This window comes from Aquila chrysaetos, chromosome 25 (assembly GCF_900496995.4).
Source record: "Aquila chrysaetos chrysaetos chromosome 25, bAquChr1.4, whole genome shotgun sequence".
In the NCBI taxonomy this organism is placed as follows: domain Eukaryota; kingdom Metazoa; phylum Chordata; class Aves; order Accipitriformes; family Accipitridae; genus Aquila; species Aquila chrysaetos.
In genome coordinates, this window is record NC_044028.1 from 11,193,369 (window position 1) to 11,220,549 (window position 27,181).

Genomic DNA, 27,181 nt, shown 5'->3' on the forward strand with positions numbered 1-27,181 from the left:
TTTGCAGACATAATAAAATTTATTTAAATTCCATGCATTACGGTAGCTACAAGTGTAGTCATATGAAACTGAAGGACAATAACTTCTTCTGTCCATACAATGTAGCTGTAAGTGAAATGAATGGGAGTTCCACAGTTACAAAGAAACAAACAAAACAAACAAACAAAAAAAAACCCAAAAAGGTTAAATCTGTTTCAGTTTTGAGTTATCTGTGAATTCAGATACAGTCACTAGACTGTAAACTTTTGGGGGAGGAGATGGGCTCACCACAATTGTACAACTGAAAATGTTTAGTTTAAGACATTCTGAAGAAGCTCTGAAGATACCTTTTAATACTTAACTACTAGTACTCTGGGAAATCAAAAAAATCCATTAGCCTTCATCCTAATTGTTAGAATCAGGATAGCAATTGTAGACAGTCCACTTTCAAAGTGCAGCTAAATAGGGTTTTATTATGCAGCTCCTTCAAGTTGTACTGAGTAAGCTTTATTTTGAACCAGTTTTGCTTTAATTTCTCAAGAAAAACTTCACTGGTCCTCCTAAGCTTACATTGCTTTTTGATATGCAAAAATTTACAGACTGTGCTTGATTCTGACCCTCCCATATTTCCGTATGTGCAAACTCTTAGGGATTTAAATAGTTTTTCTCCCTCTCAGTTCAGACTGATCTTTAAAACAGCAAGGATTATCCAGCCCTCTAATTTAAAGACAGGGTGAACTGAGTAACATATAACTGGCACTTTTTAATTAGCCCAGTTCTCCCACAAAATGCAGCTCTTATAAATACTAATAGGCACTATTGCCACAAATTCTCTTATTTTTGCAAGTTTCACTGATTTACTGGTGGCTAGCATTTTCTGCAGTTAAAAATTTAATAATGCTGAATTTTTATAAAGACACAATATGTAGTTCTAGCCTTCAAAATTGACTTACTGTGTCTAGTAATGATGTTAAGTCAACCTAAATTTGCCGAAGATATTAACAAATGTAAAGCTAATGAAGGTGCCACATTTGCATGAATGTTTTTTAATTTTAAGAATGCATTCGACGGGAAGGGGCAAACTTAATTATTTTAATACAAACTTGGTTGAGTGCCCAATTGCCTCATTTAAAACTGTGTGTGTGGGGAGGCTGAGGAGTTTAGAAAAGTCCAAGTAACCAAATATCTAGGTTACTGGAAAGTTAAAAAGCTAATGCAACTGTGTTACATCTGGATAAAAAACATTATTCAAAAGCAATTCAAATACCGAAAAAGATTTCAAATTGAATAGTTTATTAACATGGTAGTCATCTTTGTAACATGTGCACACACACTCGCACACTCTGAATGATCTGCCTGGAAAAAGAGGTCTTAATATATATGCCGGGGGAAATTAAACATTAAAAATCCTTTAGATTTTCATAATTATAGGCAATTATGTCCACATCACTTACAAAGCTATTGCCGAATCTTTCCAAGGAAGCAGAATTTGGGAGAAAAAAAAATTCTTTTTGGGAAAATTCAACAGTGGCATAGCAGAGCTCTCAATATGAGAAAGCTGACATAATGTGGACCTTTGCTGTGAAATTTGTCTTTGCAAAATATGGGGAGAAGTTTATCAATGGGCAGAAAATAAGAAGGCGGTGTGAAGTAGGCTTTTGCAGAGTCGATTTTCCTCACAGTATTGTGCGGGGGTCATTGAGAAAAATGCTTAGTCCTTCTCTGGAACCAGTTTCAGAACTTTTCCAATTGCAATGGTCTTACCTAAACCAAGGAGACAAACAGTAGAGTTACATAGACTGTGAAAAGAATGTGTAAGGCTCCAAGACCACAAAAACTTTCCCCAAAAATACAGGCTCTCCAGAGTATTAGAAATAATACAGAGAACAAATTGTTATATTGTAGAATGAAAGCACCAGTGTATTTTAAAAGCACAATAAAATCTTAAAAATGGTAAAACTGCTATTCTCACAGTAAAGAATACAACGTGGATTGTGGAAAGCCTGCTCTATAGTCATCTAAGGAGAAGGCAAGGCAGAATCGTTCTACCAGATCTGTTTACTGCTTTTAAAGATAATTTATTTTAAATATGTCCCACAAATCTATGAGTTTTACCAGGGTGAGCATGAGTTAAAGCCCAGCATACAACTACCCTTATCTTTTCTAACTTTAAATAGAGAAACTAAGGCATTCATATTGTAGGTAGACATTCCAGGATGCATTAAGAAACAGTGCTGGTAATTTTGCAAATTCAACTTTTTGTTTCACAGTGCACATTTTTGTACATTATTCCTCTAAAATAAAACACACTTTTTTTTACTAGCGAGAACTCTGCACAACAACAATTTTCTTAGATTTACTTTTCCACTGTTACCCAGAGAGTGATTTCCACTAGATACCAGCTTTTTCATACCTCATTGCCATGCACGATCTCCTATTTCAAATAACTGTATTTTTGCAGCAGTTAATAACTGTTGATCAAGCAGTCTTACCCTCATCTCTTAAGGTAAAGCGACCCATCTGAGGGAAATCTTTGAATGTCTCAAGGCAGATAGTTCCTGCTGTCCTTAAACGGGCAATGCATACTTGATCTTGTTTCACAAAACGGGGCCGTGTCTTACTTTTTTCTCCTGTTTTTTTGTCTACCAAGCAGATTAAGGCCTGTATAAGTAAAAAAATAATAGCTGTGAGTGCTAAAGTAAGTATTATTTTTTCTTTACAAACAAAACTGAAGTGGTCTAAGAAAGAAAATACTTAAAAATAAATTAAAAAAAACCTTCTAAGATTTACTGCATAAGAGAGTCAATCATGACTTACCACACTTTTCTGAAGGCTTATGCTAACAGTTACAGACATTTTTAGTTATGGTACTGACCAAAGATTCCATTCACGGCTGGAGCTTTGTTGCATTAGTTGCTCTACAGATGTACGTCACGACAGAACTTCTCACCCCAACAAGCACAAGTGTGTGTGTGTCTCTGTGTGTGTGTGACTATATTCACATCACAACTTAAAAGGACACTTACTGTTATCTCAACTTCTTCAATACAGGTGTGGATGTGCAGCACAGCATTATAACCTGGGCAGATAATGGATTTGTGCTCGATTATCACTATCTGTAAAACAATTAAAAATAAATGATTTTTTCCTTGTTTCAATTATGAAAGAGCAGAGAATAACCAATACAGAACTATATTAAAATGTATAGTTGAACAATAAACACACAACAAATTTTTGTGAAAGAAACAAAATTTTAAGCGATCAAGTTGTTTACAATATGAAAGTATAAAATTGAAGAACTGGCCTGACAAGATCTTGCTTTCACAATTATAGGTATCTAAGACTTCATTGAGAAGTTACATTCAAAAGAAATGATATTTTAAAAAACTCAAATTGATGACGTCAGAGTGTTAGCTATATATGTTATTGTCAATTTAGAGATATGATAGTATAAGAAATCTGAACTGAAACTTCAAACTACTAAAGCGTAGATTTGGTGAAACACAAGCAAAATATTTTAATGCTTTTTACCCATCTATACAGCAATTAAATGCTAGTTATTCTACCTGGGCATCAAACGTGCGTCCAGAATGACACAGGTTGTTGGGATCACAGAGAATAAATCCTGGAAGGATCTCTTCCTCTTCAATTCCCTTCAGTCTGATCTTTAGATTTTCACCTGGGGCTACTGAATCAGTTTCTACATCATCAGAAAGGATTCCAAGAACTTCCACATTGTGCTTAAAGAAAGCAAAAATGCAGTTTTCTATTGTGAATATTTTAGTCTGGTACAAAATAATTTTAATACAACCAGATTTCAATAAATAATTCCGTTACAGTTTAAATTAATTATATTCAGTTCTGCAAGCTTCAGAACATTTAAAATATTTGAATGACGAATTACTAATGTTTAAAATAGAATATTTAATCAAATGTATTCTAATATAATTCTGTAGTATATATTCAATGGAAAGCAAATTTTAAAAATATCCATTATTTCTCAAAGTGAAATGAGTTTAAAACTTATAAAGATATGAGAGATACAAGGAATGCATATTATCTAAGAAGAATGCAAAAGCCATATTGTTGTATAGACTTGTTACATTCAAAATATAACAGTCTGAATATTAACATAATCCAGGAAATCCTAGAATCCCAAAATTCTACAAGATTTCCTGGAAAAGATGATAAATGTACCAAATGTATATTAATGAACGCTCTCCAAGCAAACACCAAAATGTATTTCCTAATGTTCCTATATGTTGTAACCTCTCTTCTGATTTTTGTATCTTTACACAGTACTAGATACCAACAGAAAATAAATATTGGAAAGGCAGAGAAGTTAAAAAAGGAGTAGTTTCAGAAAGACACCTATTGTTCTGACTTCCTGAAGTTTTAGTTCAATCCTTATGAGCTGATAAAGTAATTAAAAAAAAAAAGTGTGTAATCAAAAGCACTATTTACTGAATACAAATTCTGTAACTGTTTAGGTAAAGCCATTTACAGTTTATTAATTTCTCCTAATCAGCCCCAAAATAACATGGGTGTCAGATGTGTGTCAAGCAGTTTTATAAAAAGCCACTGTCTGTTAAATTACCTTAAAAACTGAAAAGCGTAATCTCAAACTAAGTTTAGTTTCAACTTTCAGCAGCTCTTGAGAAAGTTGACATGGAATTCAATCTAATTAACATATTTTGATTAGGAAACACCAACTTTCACATAAGCTGTAGATTTATTGTACATTTGAGTATTGAGACATTTTCTAGCAAACTACCTCAGCCTACAGAATTGGAAAAAGTGTGTCAGCTTAAATCAAGATGACATGACTAGGTGAGAAACCAATGGAAACAACACCATTAGTTGAATACACTGTTCTCATCCACCGCCTCTCCCCAACTATGTTTTCACATCCTTAATTCTTTATATTTTCACATTCTTCAGGGCAGCACAATGATTCCAAATAGTGATCTTGTATTATGGAACAGCTACCTACCTGCACAAACAACCTATTCTTAACTAAAGCAAACTTTGGGTCTTTCATTGGAACACACTGTGTACTGTCTGTATCCTTTAAATTTTTTTTTCCCATTTCCCTTTGGGGAAGGGAAAAGAAAAAAAAAAAAGGTGGAAAAAAGAAGGAAAGTTTTGAGCAATATTAACCCACAGCAGGAAAAAGGTTTTGTGGGCCAACTGGACAAATGAAAAGTTCAAATAAACTACGATACCCAGCAATTGAGTTTACTAAGGAGAGACAACCTGAGTTTTGAATGCTAAGGAAACATGAAAGCCTAGTTGTGTTCAACTGAGCAACAGAAAATTTTCTGATTTAAAGTAAGGAGTATCTTTAAGAATCAAGCTCCTTTTTAGGGTAGTAACATTTTTTAATATCTAAACCTTACCATACCTTGTTTGGCATCATCACAAGCTGTTGTCCTTTGCAAATAGAGCCTGACTCCAGCTTCCCAAGGACCACAGTGCCCATATCCTTCACAAAAAGAAGTTATTACATAAAAATTGAAAACATTTTTCTAAAAATTCTGCTCTATTTATGATTTAACTCTAAGTATGGTTACTTAACCCTATGAAGTTATTTAGCACTGCTATACTTAATGTTTTAGAAACTGCTCTCATGAAAGATTACAGATTTTAAGAGTGTCATATAATGCCAAAATTATTTACTTCCCCTCTCCACCTCTATTCTGCAGTTGGAAATGTAGACATATCAAAGAAAAAAAAAGATACCCTCTAAAAATACATCCCTTTTACTGCTTTCTGAAACAGTCCATTTATACTTTCAATCCTATTATTTTAATTTGTACCTTATATTTATCCACAATTGGCAGCCTGATTGGTCCATCAACTGAACGGTTGAAGTTTGGCAAATTATCCAGGTATGGAATAAACGGTAATCCACTAAAAGAGCAGAAGGCATTTGTTTCAATTTCATGAGCACCCTTCTATTTAAAAATTACTCAGAATGGATACATGCAGTCCAAAAAAAGGAATGATTTTCATTCTGTCATCATTAAGAACAGTGACCCCTAAGTTAAATCTATCATAACATCCCATCATTAGTGTCTACTTTACCCTAGCTAACATGTTAATACCCAGGAAGTGCACGGAGTTTTTAAAGTTATGTTCCAGGCATATTTTACACAAATTAATTATTCCTTTGAGAATCTTGCTAGATGTGTAATATGTTTCAGAAATACAAAAATATAAGCTAGGTCCAAACACGATTTTCATTAATAAGTTTTAACTGCCATGAACAGTATTGGAGAACATGACACCCAGTGAGAGACATGGCTTGTCACTAAACTGTTCACATCAGTTACTCATTCTAGCAACATGTCAACTGCAGCATCACTGGGAAATTCAAGGGCTAGTATGGCACTCAAACTCACAAAGACAAAGAATATTGCTAATACTATTACAGTCTGCTAACTTTAATCTTCTGCAGTTAGCAAAGGCTTTTATTTGGCTCATTGTGTGGCTGTGTTCTTGTTGCCCTGATCGTATTTCCTCAAGCACTTTAGAACACAGCTGCAATATACTATGCTATACTTCTTCCTAGCTTCACTGTAGCATTTACTTTTATTGAAATATAGCAAATACCCAAGTTGTTCAATTTAAGATACATACATATACCAAGGACAGAATTCTGACTGTTCTTTAAGGTTTGCTCCAGTCAGTCCTGAGCAGGGCATGAAATGAATATCCTTTTTGGGATTGAAGCCAACTTTCTTCAAAAATGGCACCAGTTTCTCTTTACATTCCTCGTATCTATTCAAATGACAAGCAGATCAAGATAAGTTTCAATTATTCCAGCATGACATAATACTTGTGCTTTCAACAAAAACCACAGACATTTAATTTTCATCAGTTAAGTTATTCTGTGAGCAGCAAGCAAACCTAATAAAGCTTAGTGGCCTGTTTATATCTTTTCCCCAAGCTTCCAGCACAACTTGGCATTGTCTATTCCCCCTCATTCCTCTGCTCCATAAAGCATAATCAGTTTTATCCATATACCTCCACTACTGGGCTGGGCAAGCAGCAGCATATGCTGTATCTGCTTTTAAGCAAAAGATCCAGGCCAAGATAGCAAGAGAGACCAAGCAGACAGCTACTGAGGTCATGCTGCAGGCTTTCACTTTAGTAGTGGCTTGGTCTGCTCCAACCTCCTACATAATCTCCTAAGACTTAATGCTATTTATTTCTATTACTCTACTTCCCCTCATTCAGTTTCAGCTGAATTCAATAATGTCAGAAGGTTGGGGCAGGATAAAGACAGCACAACTGGGCATGCCTTATTCTCTTCGTAAACTAGGCTAATGTTCTAAGGTTGCATAGTCCCTCATAGCTTTCCACAAAAACCTTCCCAATTCTCGACAGCAGAGCGAGTTCTCTGACAACTCTTCATATTACACTGTAGAAGAAAACTGTATCCCATCATTACACAAGTATCTCTAAGGAAGGACTAAGTTATACTTTTTAGCACCCATCTTGAAGGGGTGAGAAAAAAGATGTGACAGAAGCCATAAAAAGACCCAAGTTTTGACACACAGGAAAATTAAAACCATTTAGTAACATTTGAGCATTAGGGCAGACCCCCCACCCCCTTAATCCTTTTTATTAGTTATTTACATATTACATATTGGCTTTCTAGTTATTTTTACCTGGCCTGTATCATCACAAGATTCCCTCCCTCCCCACTTCTCAGACTGTAATCACGAACCAGATTTAATGTATTATTTGCTTATTCAATTCAGCTTATCATAAAAGAAGAACTCCAAATAATACATGGTGGACACAAGGTGAACAGGATAAAGCTGTTCTCACCAAATCTAAGCTATGAGTTTAGCAGAAACATGGCCAAGCAATCAAGAATCTGGCAAACTAAACTACTGAAAACAGAGTCACTTCCTTTTAGGTTCAGTGTAAAGTTTCCAAGTCAACAATTAAGCTATGTTAGAATGCATGGATTTGTTAGATATGGCTGCATGGATCCAAACAATTGAAAGGGAATGTTTTAAAGTAGTGTAGAACTTCAAGCTTAGTTGAGAGGCACTGTCCTACACACTATGCTTCTGTTTTTCCCCGCAGTTTTGATAACCTCTGTCTTTAGTCCACCAGTCTAGCATTCTTTTAGCAACAATGGGAAACAAAAAATTACTTTACTTAGGAATTACTTGATTTCAGTATCTTTTAATAAAGATGAATTTTTAAAAAAATATTAAACTCACCTTTCATTACTCCAGTTTACAGTTGGATCATCCATCTTATTAATAAGAACTATTAAATGTTTTACACCTGCTGTTTTTGCTAACATGGCATGTTCTCTTGTTTGTCCACCTTTCTCAAATCCAGTTTCAAACTCTCCTTTTCTTGCAGAAATAACCTGATTAAAAATACACATTTTAATAGAAGTTCTACAATTCTCTCAAGAGAACAATCAACAATGGGTAATACTCCCTTATTAAAAAATAACTTTGGGTAGTCAAAAGTGGTAAAAGCTTTCAAAATGCACTGGTATATCTCCTCAATATTACCTGTTAGTTTCCGCACTGACATATATAAAAATCACAACACCTGTGGACAATTTTATGAAGCTGTTAAGTTACTCCAAAAACCACTCAACTTGGTAGACTTAACAAGCTAACAAAAAATAAAAATGAAAAGCTTAACTCCAGAATATATTCAAAATAAAAGAATCTAATTTGTCCTTACCAGCACAGCAAGATCAGCTTGAGAAGCCCCACCAATCATATTTGGAACAAAGCTCTTATGTCCAGGAGCATCTAGAATAGTGAAGTGTTTCTTCTCAGTTTCAAAATAGGCACGACCCACTTCTACTGTTTTACCTTTGTCTCGTTCTTCTTGGTTTGTGTCTAAGGCCCATGAAAGGTACCTAAAAAAACCAAAAACAAAACCACACCAACCCAAATATTCTATTTTTGTATTTTTTACTAAATTTATGTAAGATTTGTTCATCATAAAAATATCTTTTTTTTCTGCTCAACTATTCTAACCACCTCAGCATTACTGAACTTAAGCATTTCCAAGACAAACAGTGACTTTTCATTAAATGTTTTGTATATATACACCATTGGCTGTAGTGCCCAGTGCTAGCTCTCCCTCACATTGCTAAGACACAATTCTAGAAAATGATTTTCAATTATTAAGTTACACAGGCATGATCTAAGCTCAAATACTTTAAGCTTTGCCTCAGTTTGAAAAACACCTCTGGATCAATTACAAAACAATTCCTCTTTCTCAGCATAAATAAAAAATTAGTTCCGATTTGCACATATTCATATTATGAGAATCATTATTATTAGTTCTTATTTATTTGCACATATTAAACAGAAGTTGGATATGAAATAGACACCACCTTTATTCACCCTATCTTTGATACTTCGATCATATCAACTCTTGTCCGCTCCCAGTCATATTTTATCCCATTGGCCATTGACAAACAAGTTAGATTTAAGTTAAACAGATGAACTGAAGTTTCAAAAAAAGATTATTTAGCTCCTTCAGGTTTTGTGAAAATTGGTGAATAGAAAGGAGAGAGAAAAATACCCTCACTAAGGAGAAGTAGTAATAACCAAATGGACTGGCTTAACATACCAGTATTTTTCACTGTTAACAGCAGCTTATAAAGATCTTTAGCTAGTCTTTTGTATTGACTGGATAATGTCTGAAGAGACACTGCTAACTCAGCTGACCAGCGATGAGGGAGGGAGTGTCAGGGACTATTAAATACAAAGATGTCCTTTCCAGCTCAAGAGGTTCTTCAGTCAGAGAAAGCACTAAACATTGGGAATTATGGATATATAATCACAGTCTTCCCTAGACAGTACCTGTTTGTCACTGACAGAGATCTAGATAGCATGCTAGATGGCTTTTGGTTTGTACTAGTATGCATGTTCCTATGTGTCATAATCTTCACCATGGCCTGCGTTTCTGGAAGATTTCAGCCAAGCCAAAGGTCAGGTTTTACTCAGCTAACAAGAGTCAAGCAGGAATTTATGCCTGGTAGCTGGATGGGAAGTCATTTTTGCACACAGCGTTTTTTAGGGAAAGATGCATTTCTGACTGAAATGTCAGCTCTGCACTATGGTATAGAATTTTCTGAATCACAAAGTAAAACTGCTCAAATTTCAAGACTCTCAACATAAGAAGCAAGCTAACAAGATCTTTGATAATGACACAGAGGTACATCATACTTTCTGCTGTGTATCATGACATATTTAAAAGAGTAAAAATAGCACTCAAGGAGGCACTTCCTGCAACTCACTCTCTAAAAGAGGAGGGGGGAAGAGGAAATCTGTTTTTCAAGCTGTCCAGGGTTTTTGAGGAAGGTCCTGAAACATTTATTACTATGGTCAACTCCCAACAGGGGGATGATGCTTGCTTGATAAAAAGAACGTATGTCACCCTTTCTATCCCCCCTTTCTCACACATAATACAATTAGTTCAGGTCAATGCCCACCCCTTGAGTGCGCCATTGCTGCTCTACCCCTAAGGAAGTCTTTAGCTGCTTTTTTTCCCAAGCCCTTTGAACCCCCGTTTTCCTCCACCACAGCCAAAAATGGAAAGCTTCCAAAAAGAACATCAATTTTGCAGTTGTTTGAAGGAGAAAGCAGGCTGCTATATGTGCTGTATATATATGCACACATACACCAGCCAACCCCCCCCCCCCCCCCCCAACCAAACAAAAGACAACAACAAAACCCAAAACAAACAAGAAGCCTGCAAAATATCCATACATGACAGCAGCAGCATCTTGCCTGGAGGAAACTTAAGAACTGTGGACTCTATCTTTATTCATATAAAAATGAGATATAAGGTGACAGCCAAAACTATTCACCCACTCTCTCCTCTCCTCTGCCAAACTGACAGCTTTAATCTCTGTCCCTTGGATACCTCTCTACTGTTTACAGGTGAAAGACGTACAGATAGAATGACCCCAAGAGCTGCCTGAGAAAAGTGGTTGCCTTGTATTCCTTTTTACCAGCTAGGTTTACCAAAGCATCAGAGCAGCAAAACCTGTTCCAATGTGAATCGTACTGTTTCATACAGTTTTAGTTAAAGAAGTACAGGAGGAAAACAAGAGATTCCTCCCCCCCCACCAGACCCCATTCCAGCAGGCAGCCAGCACTAAAGGGACAGAGACTAAAAAACAGTTTCCCATTTTCATCACGGTGCAAAGAGAAAAGCAGGCTATTATCCTCAGTAAGTTCATACCATGTTTCTCTGTTTTTTTCTTTAGCTTCTCTTTCATATTTTTCAAGTGTTCTTTTGTCAACCATTCCTGTCAAATACCTAAGAAAGGGGGGGGTGGGAAAAAAAGTGCAATTTTACATAAGCAGAAACATAGTTCCAAACAGTTAAATACTTATACAATCCCTACAGATTATTTTGAAAAACTGGAACAGCCTGATGTGAGCAGCAGTGGAATTTTTATCTCCACAAAAAGCCACGCCATTATCTGATATGTAAAAGTACACCAGCACCACTTCAGCTGAAGTATGAAGAATGTCTTTTTTTAAGCCTTAATTGTAAAATGTTCTGCAGAGGCAAGTTTTGAAAAGAAACTACATCTGTTAAGTCCGTTTCTGAGACTAATCCAATATTTCAAAATTAAGTAAAAACCGTGATAGAGTTTTTCACACTCCACCTCACCCATTTCTGAAGTGTAAAGAAAAATATTTTTTGTTTCATTCTTTTTAGTTAGAACAAAGAAACTGATATTTTAAGAGATATCTTTCAGTTACGGAAAGAAGCGAGTATTGAACAGTTTTATTATATTAAAGCTTCAATATTTTTCCCTCAGATATTTCTACCTGATTTTCTAATAACAGTAATCTACTTAGTTTATAAGGAAAATTAATTATAACAGTAAATAAAGGGTTAATGACAAAGTTGGTACAAGCACCAAACTCCCCCCTCCATCTTACAACAAAGGGATATTCTGCAAAAAAATGAAAGACCACAAAAAGCTTTAGGAACGTAACACATCAGTAGGAGTGTTCAGAATAGGCATCTCCTTGTACAAGAATACTCAGACACATCAGATAATAAAATGCTAATTTGCTCTAGTATGAACTACAAGGTTAAATGTAGCATGACAATTCCAACATTCCAGTTGGTCAAAACAAAACAAGATGAAGATGCCAAGACAAAGACCTCCCACTTTTGCTGAGAATATTATTTTAAAAACCTAGAAATACTTTGCATCAGCAGGATAGCATTTATTTCTTCATGTACCACTTCCCATTTCTTGTTTTTTTACAAACTGCAAGATCTAGCTGCATTTATTTACTTTTGTCTCAAAAATACTGCAGTCTCTAGATACTGTTTCTAAAATAGACTTAAAAGATTAACTACTATAATTTCACATTTTGAAATCAAATTATGCCTGACAATGTTAGCACCAGGGAATAAGGATATTAATTTTTTTAAATTTTTTTTTTCCCCCAAAAGGACAAAGTTTAACAAAGGGTACAAAGCAGTTTCAAATAGCATTTTAAAATGACGAAGAAAAACAGAATCATGTTCTAAGAAAGGGATTCAGTTTTTTAATTTAATAATGGATGCTTTTGCATAGTTGTTTCCATTAAGTAAGTGAAACTCCTATAGTGATAAGATTCGATCTGCTGGAATTCAGAAATTCCAAAGACAATAAGTAACTAAATTAACAGGGAGAGTAACATTTTATTATAAAAATATTAACCTATGCTGATATAAGCCATAAAGAAAATATTACTCATTTTACTTAATGTACTTTTAATTCACACGAAAGAACAGCAAATCAAAAGATTTTAAGAGTTTCCTTACATTATTTGTCCTCCAATAGTTGACTTGCCAGCATCTAAAAAAAAATAAAAAAATTAAGTCATTCAGAATTTAAAAGAAAATCCTAGAAAAAGAAGAAAACAATTATGAACAAGGTCATCTAATTTATTTCCAAAGATATATTTTTAATTGTAATCTAAGTTTTTTGAAGCATCTCTCAGCTTCCCTTGTTTCCATAATATTTCATTGTCAATTCAATTACACTGAATTTTGAAAATTCTGTTTTCATACATATAAACCTGGCATTATCCATAACAAAAAAAGCCTCAACAAGCAGTAATCCAGCAAAAGCATGGGCTAAGAGTGTGGGAAGCTCTTGCAAAAGCCCCTTCCCTGATTCCCTTCTCCCCTGTACCTAACTTCCGTAGGCTGCTCTTCAATATCAGGATGTACCTCTGCCCACTGCCTCTTTACTTTGTGTGACTCCATTCTGAATTTACCTGAGGACTAAGTTACAGTACTTTTAAGGTGATAGGAGACTATACAAATGAAAATACAGAATTTACTGTAAAACTTGTGATTCAATAATTTTTCTGTACTTCTGACACCACTTAAGATTTTTCTGAAGCTTGTTGAAACTATTCAATTAGGACATTTGCTATAAATGCTTCTTTCAACCTTGAATTATGTTCATCTATTGTTTATAGCTCTACAATTTTTAATATTTTGAATAATAATTTTTGAATTTAATAACAATTAGTAAGAACCCTTCGAAAATATTTAAAGCAAGCAGAAAAGGAGCACTGCTTTCTGATTTTGATCTTTGGATCATAAACACAGATATGTCACTTAAGCCCTCAACAGAGCAGGTACTTGAGAAATCATGAACGCAGACACTGTGTGCCTGTGTTAGGCACTCTACCCCTGAAAGACTTTCTTTTAAGTTTTTTAATTTTTCCAGAGTAGCTTCATTAGAATGAATGCTCCTATTAACCTCAAGACATAGTGAATACATACATCCCTATAAAGAGCAGGATTAATTTCCAATCGCCTAAGTTCAAGATAATACTAAACACAAAGATCCAATTACTTCACATTCACATACAACTTACCTACGTGCCCAATGAATACTACATTTACATGCTCTTTTTTAGGAGCACCTGGTGGTGCTACAACAGATTTCGGTTTTGGTATTTCCTCCTCCTCTTCCATCATTTCCTGAGCGCTTTCTTCAGAAGGCCCTGCATCCCCTGCGGGACCACCTCCTAGCTCTGCTTCACTTGTTTCTTCTTTGTGGTCCCATGACTCTTCCGGGGACATTTCTGTCTCTCCATTTTCCACTAAAAATTAACCAGTTAGATATATTCAAATAGATAATGAAATTAAAAGCAATGACTATGGAGAAAAGCCCCTGCCCCAAAGATGCAATCAAAAGACTTCAACTATCCAGTCTGTTAATGTCTTCCTATATAAAAATGGGCAACTGCTGCTTGTTTCTGAAATTATTATTACTGGGAGCTTTCAAACTAGCTTGTGTGCTGACATCAGAAAACTATGATTCACAGGGGTTAAGAGACTTCTGTTTTAACAAGGCAACAATTTTACAAGGAAAAAACAAATCTGAAGATCCACTCAGACCATCACGCTGGTTTGAATCCACAGAGACGTACGCCACCATATGTTTAGAAAGAAAAGGAGGGGTAATGGTTTAAGTTCTCTCGAAAGCCATACAAATACAAGCAGAAAGATACTATTTCCATGTTCTGATTGCTCATATTACTGATCACTTTAACATTTTTTGTTAATCACCATTTCACACATATTAATGGGACTATTTTGTAATATGAAATTATTTTTAATAAAGCACTGATGCTTTTTCATGTCCAAGTAATCCAATTGCACCTGTCAATGCATACTAGTGTTCAATTACCTCTTTCCTAATCTTAAGTATAAAGGCACAACAAAAGTTAGTAAGGACCAAAAATGCAAAGGCTCAATAAGGCATTCTTCAATTTTGTTTGCAATGATTCAGCAAAAACACTATAGTAGTATTTTATAGTACTATCATAGTGAAATGGAACAATTCTCATCTTACCAACAGATTCTGAAATTTCCATGTTAACAGCAGCATTTGAACCTAGGGGAAAAAGCAAAAAAAAAAAGAATCATTAAGGACACATATTTACCACGACAGTATCAAGAACAAAGAAAAACAGAGTGACTAAATAAATAAAAGGATAGTTCAGATGTTTGGGCACTTGCCAATGCTATTTAATATACAGATTGAATTTAAAAAAATTCTGCTTCATGCAAGCTTTATGACCTTCAATAAACCACTTGGTCTTTATGTGCCTTGCTCGACTGGCTATAAAATTGTAAATAACCACAGATAACCACACTGCATTACAATAGTAGTATGAGGATAAAGAGAATGAAAATTGGAAAAGGTTCATAGAGATTTTTAAAAAGGAGATTCTTTGCAATAATTTTTTTTACATCATGTTTAATGGAGCTGTGTTGGGTACCATCAGAACATGAAAACAATTACCTTCACAAGAGGCTGTCTGCTCCTCTGGAGAAGTTTCTACAGGTGCACCTGCAGAGAAAAATTTTAACTTTTAAAATGCACTGATGTAACCAATTTCCACACTTAGGCATAAAAGACCATCTCCCAATTTTATTGCAAGACGTGTATTTAAGAAAAAACACCTCCCCCCTGAAAACAGTATTAAGTATAGCTGCCAAGCACAAATATTTCTAAAGAACACTGCCTAGAAGTTGTGAAAATAATATGCCAGGTATAAAAAGTTCAATTCCCCCCCACCCGAAGATACACTTAAAGCAAGTTTTAAAGGAAGCAATTTTTCTATAGGTAGTATTTTATCTGCCCATCCCTTTGGAGCATGCTGGCTATTTTAAATGTTAGTATCTAATCGGTGTTTAAAAATCTCAAGCCAGTTTCATTGTATCCAAAGAATACAATGTGTGTGGTGTCACAACTGTATGGAAAGGTTCTGCCAGCTTCAGTTTATCGGCATACCTACAATGCTATTGCGCCTCAATTTCACATAAGCATTGAGTAGAAAATTGAAACAAGCTATTAAGAATAAATTCTTAAGATCTTCTGTAGTTATTAGGATCAAGAGATGACAAACTCATTCATACATCTGGTAAGTTTGCCAGTCCTCTTAAACATCATAATATAGTCACATTACTCAGAAGGCAATCTCAGCAGTCACGTGCATATCAAAGCCAAAAGTATGTTTTCTGGATAGATCACTCAATCTTCTCATGCACTAAACCATGCCACTAAACTATATGCTGAGCTATAACTAATTATTAAAGCTACTAAGAGTGATATGTTCCAATTAACAATTACACCACTTGACATTTCAGGACATTATTCCACATGATCAAGACGCATTCTATAATTATCCCTAAAGCCTCAACCTACTTAGTTTTCTCTTGGTATAAATTCAACTTTAATTCTTTGAAACAAGTTCATTATCTTACATTTTTCAGCCACATACCAAATTCATACCCTCTGTTTAACTGTACTGCATCTCTCCTTCAATGTCATTATAAAAACACAGATCTTACAGCATTACTTGCTCTATACGCATGATGGGACCTAAAGATGAAACAAATCCGCTCAAAAGAACAAAAACATACAGAGAAGGACCTGATTCTAAGCCTCTTTGCTTTCGTGCTGTTTGCGTATTTGCTACAGACTTCTATAAACTGGAGCAGTGCTGCAAAAGCTGGAAGATGGCCAGAGGACAAAGCTTGCAGGCAGGGTGAATGTGGGTCATAGCACAACACCCAGTGACCAGCAGAAAACAGTGGAGGGAGCACAGCAACACAGAAGAGGAGACTGTTCCCTACGCTCCTGTGTTATATCACATATGATCTGCACTCCAGGGTCCCAAAACCACAGCAATAAAACTTTAAGAGAATGACTTAATACAGTAAGTAAAAGCATAAGAATAGAATACCTTGAGATTCCTTGTAAGAAATGATATATTACTCTCATTTGAGAGCTAGAAAAGACTCAAATCAGCCCATTTATGAGTGTGGTAAGCAGGTGGCACATAACCTAGATATGAACCTAAAGCCTCTGTTTTTTAACACATCAGAAGACTGTTGGCTATTTCACAGATACTATGGTTGGGATGCATACATATTTTCATTACAAGATCATTTCAACAAGCTTTTGATTTCACTCCTGAAGTTTATCCATAATGAAAAACGTATTAAATGACAGTATTTATGCACTTGCTTTGAAACAGAAGCCTACAAGTGGTTGAAGAGTTATTTAATTCATTAGAAATACACTGTCAATCAACAGCATTCATAACAAACTCAGTTTTTACTTTCTGGTCTGTAATACAACAGGCATGCAGACAGGAAAAAAGAAGTTTCTTCACAAATAACGGAGAGGAGATACGGAATCGTTAACCTAAACAGGTCCATCTGTTAAATTTTGTACGAGTCTAGCACACAAGAGAATCAATAAGACAGTTTGTGTATGGATCCTAAACAGTACTAATGCCACACAATCAAGGGGTAGCAGGTACTAAGTTATGACTACAGCCACTTATTAAATTCTGGTCACTTTGGTACACAAGTGGCAGGCATGCTTTGAAAGAGGACACCGAATGACATGAAACATACACTGTTCCTTCAGAGCAGAAAAGGAATACAAACCGCTCTCCAAAAAATTTCATTGTAAAGAAACAAAGTAAAATAAATAATCTTAAATTCAAAAAGAACAGGCTTTAAGTGATAAACACCCCTCAGTAATTGTTTACTTCTGAAAAACAATTTCAGGTTACATCAGGTTATTTCAGGCACTGGTACATTGCAAACAAATGTACAAGAGAAAAGTCTGACTTTAAAGGATCAGGTTTATAATCTGTGTGAAAATGAACCGATTGCCTGAACTATGTCTTTAAGACAACCACCTGAAAAAAAGGATGCAGTCCTACTGCTTCTTAGACCCCTGGGTTGCCGCATTTTGCTCTTTGTGGAGCTTCAGTAGTTATACATGCACTAAGGGCTGACATGAGAGAAGAGATGACAAAGGGAGCTGGTATGACCAAAAACTGAACTAGCAAAGAACCTACCAGCTTTTGGGTGGATCAGCACTCTGAAGCGACCTATCAGCTGGGTGGAAGAGCACTACTAGTGCCATGGCAGAGAGGACAGAAAGGCAATCTCAGTAATTCAAGGAAAAACACTTCACCTTTAAGTTTCAGTTCTGAAACACCCAGGGGATCTTTGGATCACATAAAAAGGAAATGGCAAATCTGAATCTAGTTGATAGGCTTACTACCTAGGACTCAATCTGGGTTAAGACATGAGAAGTAGTCCAAACTCTGCACTGTCCCTGTGGCAAAATGTTTGGGCAAATCCAGTGAACTGAAGTAACCTTGCTGATTTTGCCCATGAGATAAGGAGTCATTGTAACAAAATACCTTTAAAGATGAGGGAAACTGAGAAAAGTTTTAAGTAGTCCTTGTAACTTACCCCGATCCCTGCAAAATATTGAAGTAGATATGCAAAGTTTTTAATTTTGTGTTTTCTGGAAGTCAGGAAAGTAACCAACAATATTGTTAACATAGTTTACTGGTAAAACCATCGCATACAGCAAATTAAACACAAATTAGAAAAAATCTGTAACACATTTCAAGTTCAGCTTGAAAATTTTAGATCCTCATCAGTGAAAATCATTCAGATTGGAATCTTGTCATATGAGAGAAATTCAAGATGTAGTTTGTATGAAATCTGGTTTTAAAGTGAGAACATGTCTTAAATGATGCCAAATCTTCAAGTAATGCTTCAAATTCTTGGATTTACACGTGACAAACCACAATTAGATTTTACATAGCATCCTCCATACTCCATCTCTCCTCAAACCACAAGTCAAGAACTGTTGTTGCAACCTTATTCACTGTATTACACAAGGTGAGCAGTTTATCTTTAGTCCTCTTCAACATCAGAGCTCTAGGACATTTTTTGGAATACCTTTGTTGTCAATGCCAAAGGCAAAAATGGATACACATGCTGCATTTATCTACTGATAGACCACCAGACAATGACATTATGTAATTCAGAGTCTTGTATGAATAAGGTAAATATTTTTTTTTTTATTTAAAATTCACTGGAGGAATATGCATCCTCCCAATAAAGACTCCAAAATTGCACAACTTTTAAAACATGGTGATTGGTCTCTTTAAAATACAGCTAATGTCCTAAAGAAATACTGCAAGAATCCACTCTGCCCATTTCATTCCCATGGCATTCTACTATATCCGATGAGTTTGTTACATATTACATCAAGTTTTGTACTTGCATCTTTGTTGTACAATAACCAAAGCTGCACAGGTAGAATGAATTAAAAGTTATAACTCAACCTCTGAAAATATTGTTTTAAAACAGTATAAGCCAGGAACTTCACAGCATTAACAGTTTAGAATGCTTGTACAGAAACAATAGAAAATTGCTTTATAATTAAATTTATATTAGAATGAAACAAGAACAGGTATAGCTGGTAAACTGGGAATCAATATTAGAACAACTGCAGTTAAAATACAGTACTCAAGTCAAACTCAAGTGCTAAGCAGTAATGACAACTTCCATCTTCATGTAAACTGCAGTATTTACCAGATGCACAGAATAAGCTGAGGGACATCTCCACACAAGTGGATACTGTTCAGTGCTTAACCAGTAACTCCTCAGCAGCACTTACCTGAGCCACAATGCAAATGCCTTCACAGAATTTATGAGGGCACAATTTGTTGCTATGCCTGGCAGCACTCACAGCTCCCAGCCTACTTTGCTGCTGGAGTGATAAGAACCTAGACAGTACTGGTACCTGGCAACTGAGGTAGACTATGGGGTAAATGAAACTGCATGAGAGGGGGGAGAGAGAGAAAAGGCAAATTCCGTTTGAAAGAAGTGTCTTATTTACAAAACTGAGATGGTCTGTATAGTAAGTTTGTTGTTGCTCCTCCAATACAGGCAAGTTCCTTCACAGGAATTCCTGGAAGGCTGAAGAGTAAAGAAATGCGTCACACCCACCTTAGGATTCCCATCACCTTTTCATATGTGTGATCTGAATACCTGAGTTCAGTACATATTTACACTATAGCCATATGGTTGCAACAGTTTTCATGAATTACATAACAGATATTCCCCGCCCCCCCTTTTTTTTTTTTAAACGAAAGCATGAAGGGAATTACACCAGAGTAAAAAATAAAGGTCCAAGTCAATCACACAGAGCATGAGAATCAGAATAAAAAAACCCCCAAGAGATTCTTAGTTAACAAAAAAACACAAGAAACTACTTTAAGCACAAATAAGTGCTAGAGCTAAACAAAGTACTTCATATTCAATATATTAAAATACACACCAAAAAAAGGTTTTCAGGAGTTCGCTGTAATTAAGGCAGTTGTTCTGAAAGTTAACTTAAACCCAAAATGATTTTCTTCTTGTCTCTGCCCTGCTTCATAGCCTATGACCTAGCTTCACCAGTGGACACAGAGATGTAAGCCCAATTTTTAAAATGCACCAATGTAAGAGCAGCTTTAATAGTTTTAACATGACTCTAAAATTCACAAAAAAATTAGCACTTGCTTCGTATTCACAGGATTTTACTATATGTTAGCTTAGTACAAGACCCACCTTTTTCCTTCCCCAGTGAGGGGACACCTTAAGTTTATCTTATCTAAAACCAACATGCTTCTTCACAACTAAGTCTATGAAAGCTTATGAGGATTTTCAGAGAACATAATGAAAAACCCTCTTCCTTAAGGCCAAGTATTTGTGCTCAGTTGATAACTTGATTTTTGAGACAAATAGTCAAGAAATCAAGCTCTGTACTAGAACAGTTAAGGATTCCACTCTCTAACAAAGATCTCTGATAACCCAGGAGGAATAGAAACTAAAAAAAAAAAAACCAACCACCAACCAAAAAAAACCCCCCTACCTCAAAAACATAAGCACCCCATGGATTTTTTAGCAGGTTGAGCTCAGGATTTTAACATTTACACATAAGAGTAGAATTTACACATAAAGTCTCAGACTGTTCTAGAGAACACATTTTTAATATTGCATCACCTGTCCTAAACTAACTTTTGTACTGAAAGTCAATCACTGTCACTTTCATATAGACCTCTTCAAAACACAGCCATAAATTTCACTGATTTTTACTGGTTTATTCCTTCATAATAAAAAAAAAAAAACGCAACCCTCCATATTTCTATCTTAGCTTCATACAATCAGCTGCTTCTCTTGCTTGCATGTCTCTCATCACAAAACAGGAGAGAAATCCCCAAATTCTGAAAGTGGAATTGTAAAACCAGATTGCTGATAGAATTCAAGAATTATCCCAAATTATTTTTGTGTTCATTTTGATAGAGCAATCAAGTTTCAAAATAACATCATGCTTTCAAAAACATTAAATCAGTAGTCCAAACTAGGGTGCTAAACACATGGTCAGCAGACTGCATGTAGACTCTAGAACAGTTAATCTAGTCCACAGCCAGCTCCCAGTGGTCTGTCTTTTACTGGAGTCATGCAAAGGCCACAAGCGTGATGAATTATTCTAACAGGAGCAACGCAATCCTGGCTACCTTCCTGGGGACAGTTCAGATGTAGACAAAGGACATCTGTGTAATACATTGGCACCTTGGCTGCATCACACAGGAATATTATATCTGATCATCTGGCACGTCAGTGCCAAGACACACAGCCTTTCTGTGCACCGACTGTTTCAAAAGAGGTTGTGCAGCTCATCTGTCTAGAGAAGCTGATACAGAAGAACACTGCTCTAGATCATCAAGTGATGACTCAAATCAAGATTTTTTTTGATAATAAGATTTTATACCATATACTGGCATTCACAATACAACACTGATTTGCTGTCATGTAAGCAGTTCAAGTTTACAGTTATGAAGTGTTAACAGTAGCATTACCAACACCCTACTTGTGAGGAAATCATCAGCATATGGCTATTCAAATATTGATACGAGTAAACCATGTAATCCTTTAATATGATAGCTTCTTGAATGGTGGACTACTAGTTTTAGACAAGACTTTCTTAGCAAGTTCATATGCAAAGTGAAATCTCAAGGACTGAATTGTTGAAGAGCCTTAAAATACAGTCTACAGAGAATGGTATAAAACAAGACATGACCAGTTTTGGGGAACACGATGATACAGATAACTCATCATCCTACTCTGGAAATTATAGGCTTCAGAACTGAAGCAGAAGATATTGAAACTCCTTCTTTTGTTTCTGACTGGGGGGGGGGGGGGGCGCGGGGGGGAATATATGGATGTCCCAACTAGCTACAAGGTCAAGAAAAATGAGGGCTGGGAAAGCCAGAAAGATAGATGTTATATCCATTTATTTACAGCATCTAAAAGCTGAGGATGTCCAGCTGCTTGAACGTAACTATGTCAAAAGTAACTACTGCAGGTGAGTGAGGATATTGAGGGAGTGAAGCAATCTGAATCTTAACCCAGATATTTGCACGGCTCAAGACTGTAGGTGCAAGTTGTCTAAATGTAGTCGTTAACAAGTACGTTCAGAAATTTACTTGAAGTGGTCAGGAAAGCTACTAAATGAAGCAGTAGCACCAATACCACCAAAAGGATAAATGCTATCTTCCTTACACTAGCTGCTATGTGTGTCACACACTTTTTGTTCTTGTTACTTTTGTACCAGTGACATTTTTTTCTTACCATAACCACTGCATACTTCAAATCTTTGAACAATTCAGGCTGGAAGGCACCCCAGGAAGTTACCTAGTTCAGTCTCCTGCTCCAAGCAAAGTCAACAGTGCATACTTAAAAATTACTTCTAAAAAGAAGAAAAACTAACATAAAATACAGTAAAGCCCATACAAGGGAGCTGTGATCAATTTTACCAAGAATCCTTTGGATATTCAAGAACTATGACAAAAATTGAACCACAAGAATGGAGGTTGATGCTGCATTTTCAGAATTTTTTCACTTCTCTCACACCTGAGATCCAAACAAAACTTGGATAATAGAAATCTTACTAATGGGCGTGGTGGTGGGGATGAGGCAGTTTTAACTACTCCCTTACACCTCCAAACCATGCCTTGATGTAGAAACAAACAAAAAACTATCCAAATGCAATTACATCTCATACACACTTCCAAAATTAATAAACCATAGTACAAAAATAAGTCATAGATGGTACAGAACAGTGAAGCTGCAAGGTGCAGTTGCGATTTAGAATGTTTAGAGGCCCTAACACAATCCACTGTCATTTTATTGACTATCACACCATGCCTTAATTCAGTTGAGTTTGCTAGTCCAGCAACTGCTATCTACAGTAAGTTTCCCTAGACATACTTGACATGCTCACTGGAAGGAACTGTGGTACTGTGATGTCTGTTGCAGACAGAAAATTGCCAAGTCTCTATTTCACGTTTCTGGTAGAATCCAAAAGAGAGAGATTTTACACAAACAAGTTTGACTTGGACACAATTTGATAAAAGCAAGTCCTTGCAGCTACAACATTTAGGACATAATGCTTTTAATCTGTTCCTTAGGTTCAAAAATTTAAACAACATGCTTTTTGCATATAATCAAATGATAATTTAATTCCAAACTAATTCTGAAACTATCTGCAAGCAAAAATTATATTAGTGGTAAACATTGGTCAGATATTCTCCCCAATATACAATTTGCAATCAAAAGAAAGCACGCATAAAACAGAAGTTTTAAAGTAAACTACTTGGAATGCAGGTCTCGGGAGTTTCCCAATTTTAGAAAGTTAACATCTTGTTCCCTAAATGGCTTCTGTGAGCATTATTTCAGTGCTCTAAACAGAAGTGACAAGAATTTTATACAAATTACTAAAAAGATGAAGTTAGTGTGTAATAGTGTTTCCTTTTATGCACACTACAGCCACACAATGGAGATGAGTTCTGTGGAATTTTTCTATATGCCATGCTGCTACTACACATTTATCTTGACCTACAACATCCTTTGAATTACTAAGGAATTGTAACTCAAACAAAACCTCACCAAGAGGCAGTTCCAAGAAGAAAAGTGTCACTAGAACTTAACTTTAGGCCACTTAAGTCCTCAAACTGACACACAGCTGTTTAGATTCTTCATAAGAATCAAGATTAATTTAGACTTTTCCCAGTACAAACCAGTATTTGTACACACCTCAATAGAGATGACAAATAGAAATATTTTTTTCCTCACAAGGTAATGAAGAATGAGTGTCACGAACACCTAATTTCCTATGGGAGCAAAAGCAAACTGGGTTGCTGAAAAGTAACCTATTCAGCACCATTGTCTAATCACATGTTGTTCTGACTTACTTCCAGAGCAAGCTCCACCTAGTTCTTCTAGCTAGGAAAGTAGTTGTCACCTTATATGAACATCTGCAAGAACAAGACTGTCAATTACTTTCAATAACCGAGTACATCAGACCTGGAAAAGTATGTAACAAGTATAGTATTTCAGTTAAGAAAGAAACTATTTTATGGTTTGTTTTTTTTTTTAACTGCAGATTTTTGTCTGCTTAATCTTAGGGACATCCAGGTTAATTACAGAAACTCAAAATTCTAAACCTTAAAGATTATATAGAAGCAAGGTGAATTCAAACCAGTTAGATCATGGCACGATGTAAGAAATGTACTCAGCAACTAAGATGGAAAGAAAAAGCTATCCTGATCGCTCCAGATGACCAGGAAGCTTTCAGTAAAGTAATCTCTAGTCTCTGGAAAGACAAAGCTCATCATAGGCCTCAGAAGTAGCAAAAGAGTGGAGAAAAGGAGAGCATGAAGAAATATAGTGAGCAGATGAGGAAATGTAGTTTAAATCCTACCAACAAAAAATTAAATATAGGAAACCTTAGAAGAAACCTTACAAAAGTAGCCAGGGAGAAAAACCAAAGTTATTAGAATAACTTCACAACCCCAAGAAAGTTTTCAGTCACAGTATTGATTACATAGTTAAAAAAAGACTTAGATTCAGGTTGCACACTGGAATGAATTCTGAAGATTATCCAAAGGTGCACCACATGTTCAGCACAGCCTCAAGCTATCTACTCTACCTTTATATTTGTGAACCTTAACATATACATTTATTCTAAATGGAATCCAAGAGACTGCCCATGGCTTCTTGGAAGTATATTTTAATGCACTTACATATTGCCTGCCTGCACAGCACATAAGCTACAATTTCTCATAAAAATCAGGAGTGCTGAATAGCTGTAGAGAACACATAATCTAACATTTGCTCTAACACAAAAAATGGGTTAATTTTCTGTTATGAAAATTTTAAAGCCTCATATATGAAAGTTATAGATTTTAGCTGTTAACATCTGATAACTTTAGATACTAGGGAAAGCAAGACTAATATATTAAATCAGAATGCAATAAATAATAAGCCACAATCAACAGGAAATCACGACAAACAACGTAATAAGTAGTTGTTTTAGTGAAATTAAATTACTAGAACCAATATCTGAAATACTAGCTTGTTTCATTTTGTACCAATAGGTATACAGAAAATTATAGAAAAAAATAGGAAGGTGTTAAACTATCACACTCAATCAGGTCTCAAACTCCTTGAGCGACATTAAAATACTACCACAAAGTTAACCAGCACGTCTGATGTTTGGAAGGACCTTCAGTTTGGAGCTGGAAATTAAAAAGTAGCTCTCCTTTAATTTCCCATACGCAAAGTAAATCTAGTATAAACATTGGTTGCATACACAAAGATCCTTTGAAATTAAAAGCAGGGTAAATTTCAAGTCACTCCATTGACTGAGGCCAGCTGGACAAACCTCTCTTCCCTACTAATCATTCATCAGCATTATATCAGAAAAAAATAACTAACTGATATAATCTTCAAAAAGACATTTAAGATACATCTGAACCACCAGTGGCTGAAGTGGTGCCATTCGCCCCAGCAACACTGAATTTATTACCACCAAAATCTTCGACAACTTCTCTAGCGCTTTAGCAAGAAGACAGCTGCGTGGTTTCCTCTCGTCATGGGCGACCCTTTGCGAGCAAAGGTACCAGGGAAACGTACACAGGATCCACGTACCGCCAGACCCCACCAGTTACTGCTGCTCCTTGAGCACAACACCTGTACCACGGTTTGGCCTCCCGCAGCGCACCCCGCAGAGTCCCCCCCACCCCAGCTGTACCACAGCGGCCTGCGGACCCCCTCCCAAGGTCCCCACAAATTCTCCGGGCTGCATCAGACGCCGCAACCAGCTCCTCTACAATGCCCCACGGCTCCTCTGCCCAGACTCGGCTGCCTTACGCCCCTTCCCCCAAGCCCCTCTCCTGCGCAGGGCTCCCCCTCCGCGGTACCCCCATCCCCGCCTGCCCTCTCCCGTCGCTGACGAGACCCTCCTGCCGTCAGGAGCCAGGGCCCAGGGCCCCAACCCCCGGGCCGGTGGCCTCTCTGCCTGCCCCCCCCCCCAACCCCACCCCGGCCCAGCATTACTCTCGACGCCCCCCTCCAGCGCTGCCGCCCAGGCGCCCCGCCCGCACCCCGCCAGCCTGACCCACCCGGCCCGCGGGCTGCCGGCCACCTCCCAGCCCAGCCCGGCTCCCTCGCCCGCCCGCCGGAGGCCCTCCGCGCCGCGCTCCAGCCCCGCGTGGCCCTTCCCCTCCTCCGCCGCGGGGGGCCCAAGAGCTCTCGCCCCGGGCCCCTCCACGGCACGGCCCCGCGCCCTTCCAACATGGCCCCCATCCCTCCGCCCTCAGCGCCCACCCGCCGGCGCAGCCCCGTCCCAGCGCGGCAGTTACCGTGGGGCGGCGGCGGCGGCAGGCCGGGCGGGGGCGAGGGTGGCGGCAGGCCGGGCGCCGGGCCCCCCCTCAGGAAGGACGGCACGAACTCGGCGGCATGGACGTTGGGCACGAAGGGCTTGGCGTTGACGTTCAGCTGCCGGCTGAAGGCCGCCCCGAGCAGCTCCTGCTGGGCCTCGGCCTCCGCGGCCGGCGGGGCGGACCCCGGGCCAGCGCCGCTGCCCGGCTCGATGTCCGCCTGATCCCAGCAGTCGGGAGCCGAGTCGCTGCTGCTCCCGCTGCCGCTCCCGTTCGCCTCCATTTTGTGGCTGCCCCACAAGCCTCTGCGGCCCCGAAGCGTCTCCCAGCGTCCGGGGTAAGGGGGAAGCCGGCGGCGGCACCGACTCAGCACTCGCTCCGGCGATTCCGCGTGTACTCCACCGCCCCGACTCGAGCGCAGTATGGCCTCCCGGAGCTCCCGTACCGTCTCCCCACGGCCTGCCCTGCCGCCATTTTAGTAGTTTTCAGCTCCCCGGCGCCTCCTCCCACAGCACGGCCGAGTCGAGGCGCGGGAACTACGATGCCCATCATGCCTTGGG

At 37.5% G+C, this 27,181-nt stretch overlaps 1 protein-coding gene across 1 annotated transcript; it reads right to left on the reverse strand.

Moving 5' to 3' along the window:
• Positions 1-27,057, reverse strand: GSPT1 (G1 to S phase transition 1). Its single transcript, XM_030001454.2, has 15 exons — positions 26,604-27,057; positions 15,329-15,376; positions 14,876-14,917; positions 13,893-14,120; positions 12,823-12,856; positions 11,230-11,307; positions 8,707-8,887; positions 8,223-8,377; positions 6,622-6,762; positions 5,799-5,892; positions 5,384-5,464; positions 3,546-3,719; positions 3,006-3,095; positions 2,472-2,640; positions 1-1,743 (listed from the first exon to the last, which is right to left on the reverse strand). Exons 1-15 carry the CDS (start codon positions 26,902-26,904, stop codon positions 1,691-1,693), a joined length of 1,869 nt encoding a protein of 622 aa, XP_029857314.1. The 5' UTR covers positions 26,905-27,057; the 3' UTR covers positions 1-1,690.
• Between the last annotated feature and the right edge of the window lie 124 nt (positions 27,058-27,181).

Coding starts and splice junctions, on each gene's coding strand:
- GSPT1 (XM_030001454.2), bottom strand. CDS start 26,904: ATGGAGGCGAACGGGAGCGGCAGCGGGAGCAGCAGCGACTCGGCTCCC. Junction 14,918..15,328: donor GCAGACAGCCTCTTGTGAAG/GTAATTGTTTTC, acceptor TTTTTCCCCTAG/GTTCAAATGCTGCTGTTAAC. Junction 5,465..5,798: donor CAATTGTGGATAAATATAAG/GTACAAATTAAA, acceptor CTTTTTGTGAAG/GATATGGGCACTGTGGTCCT.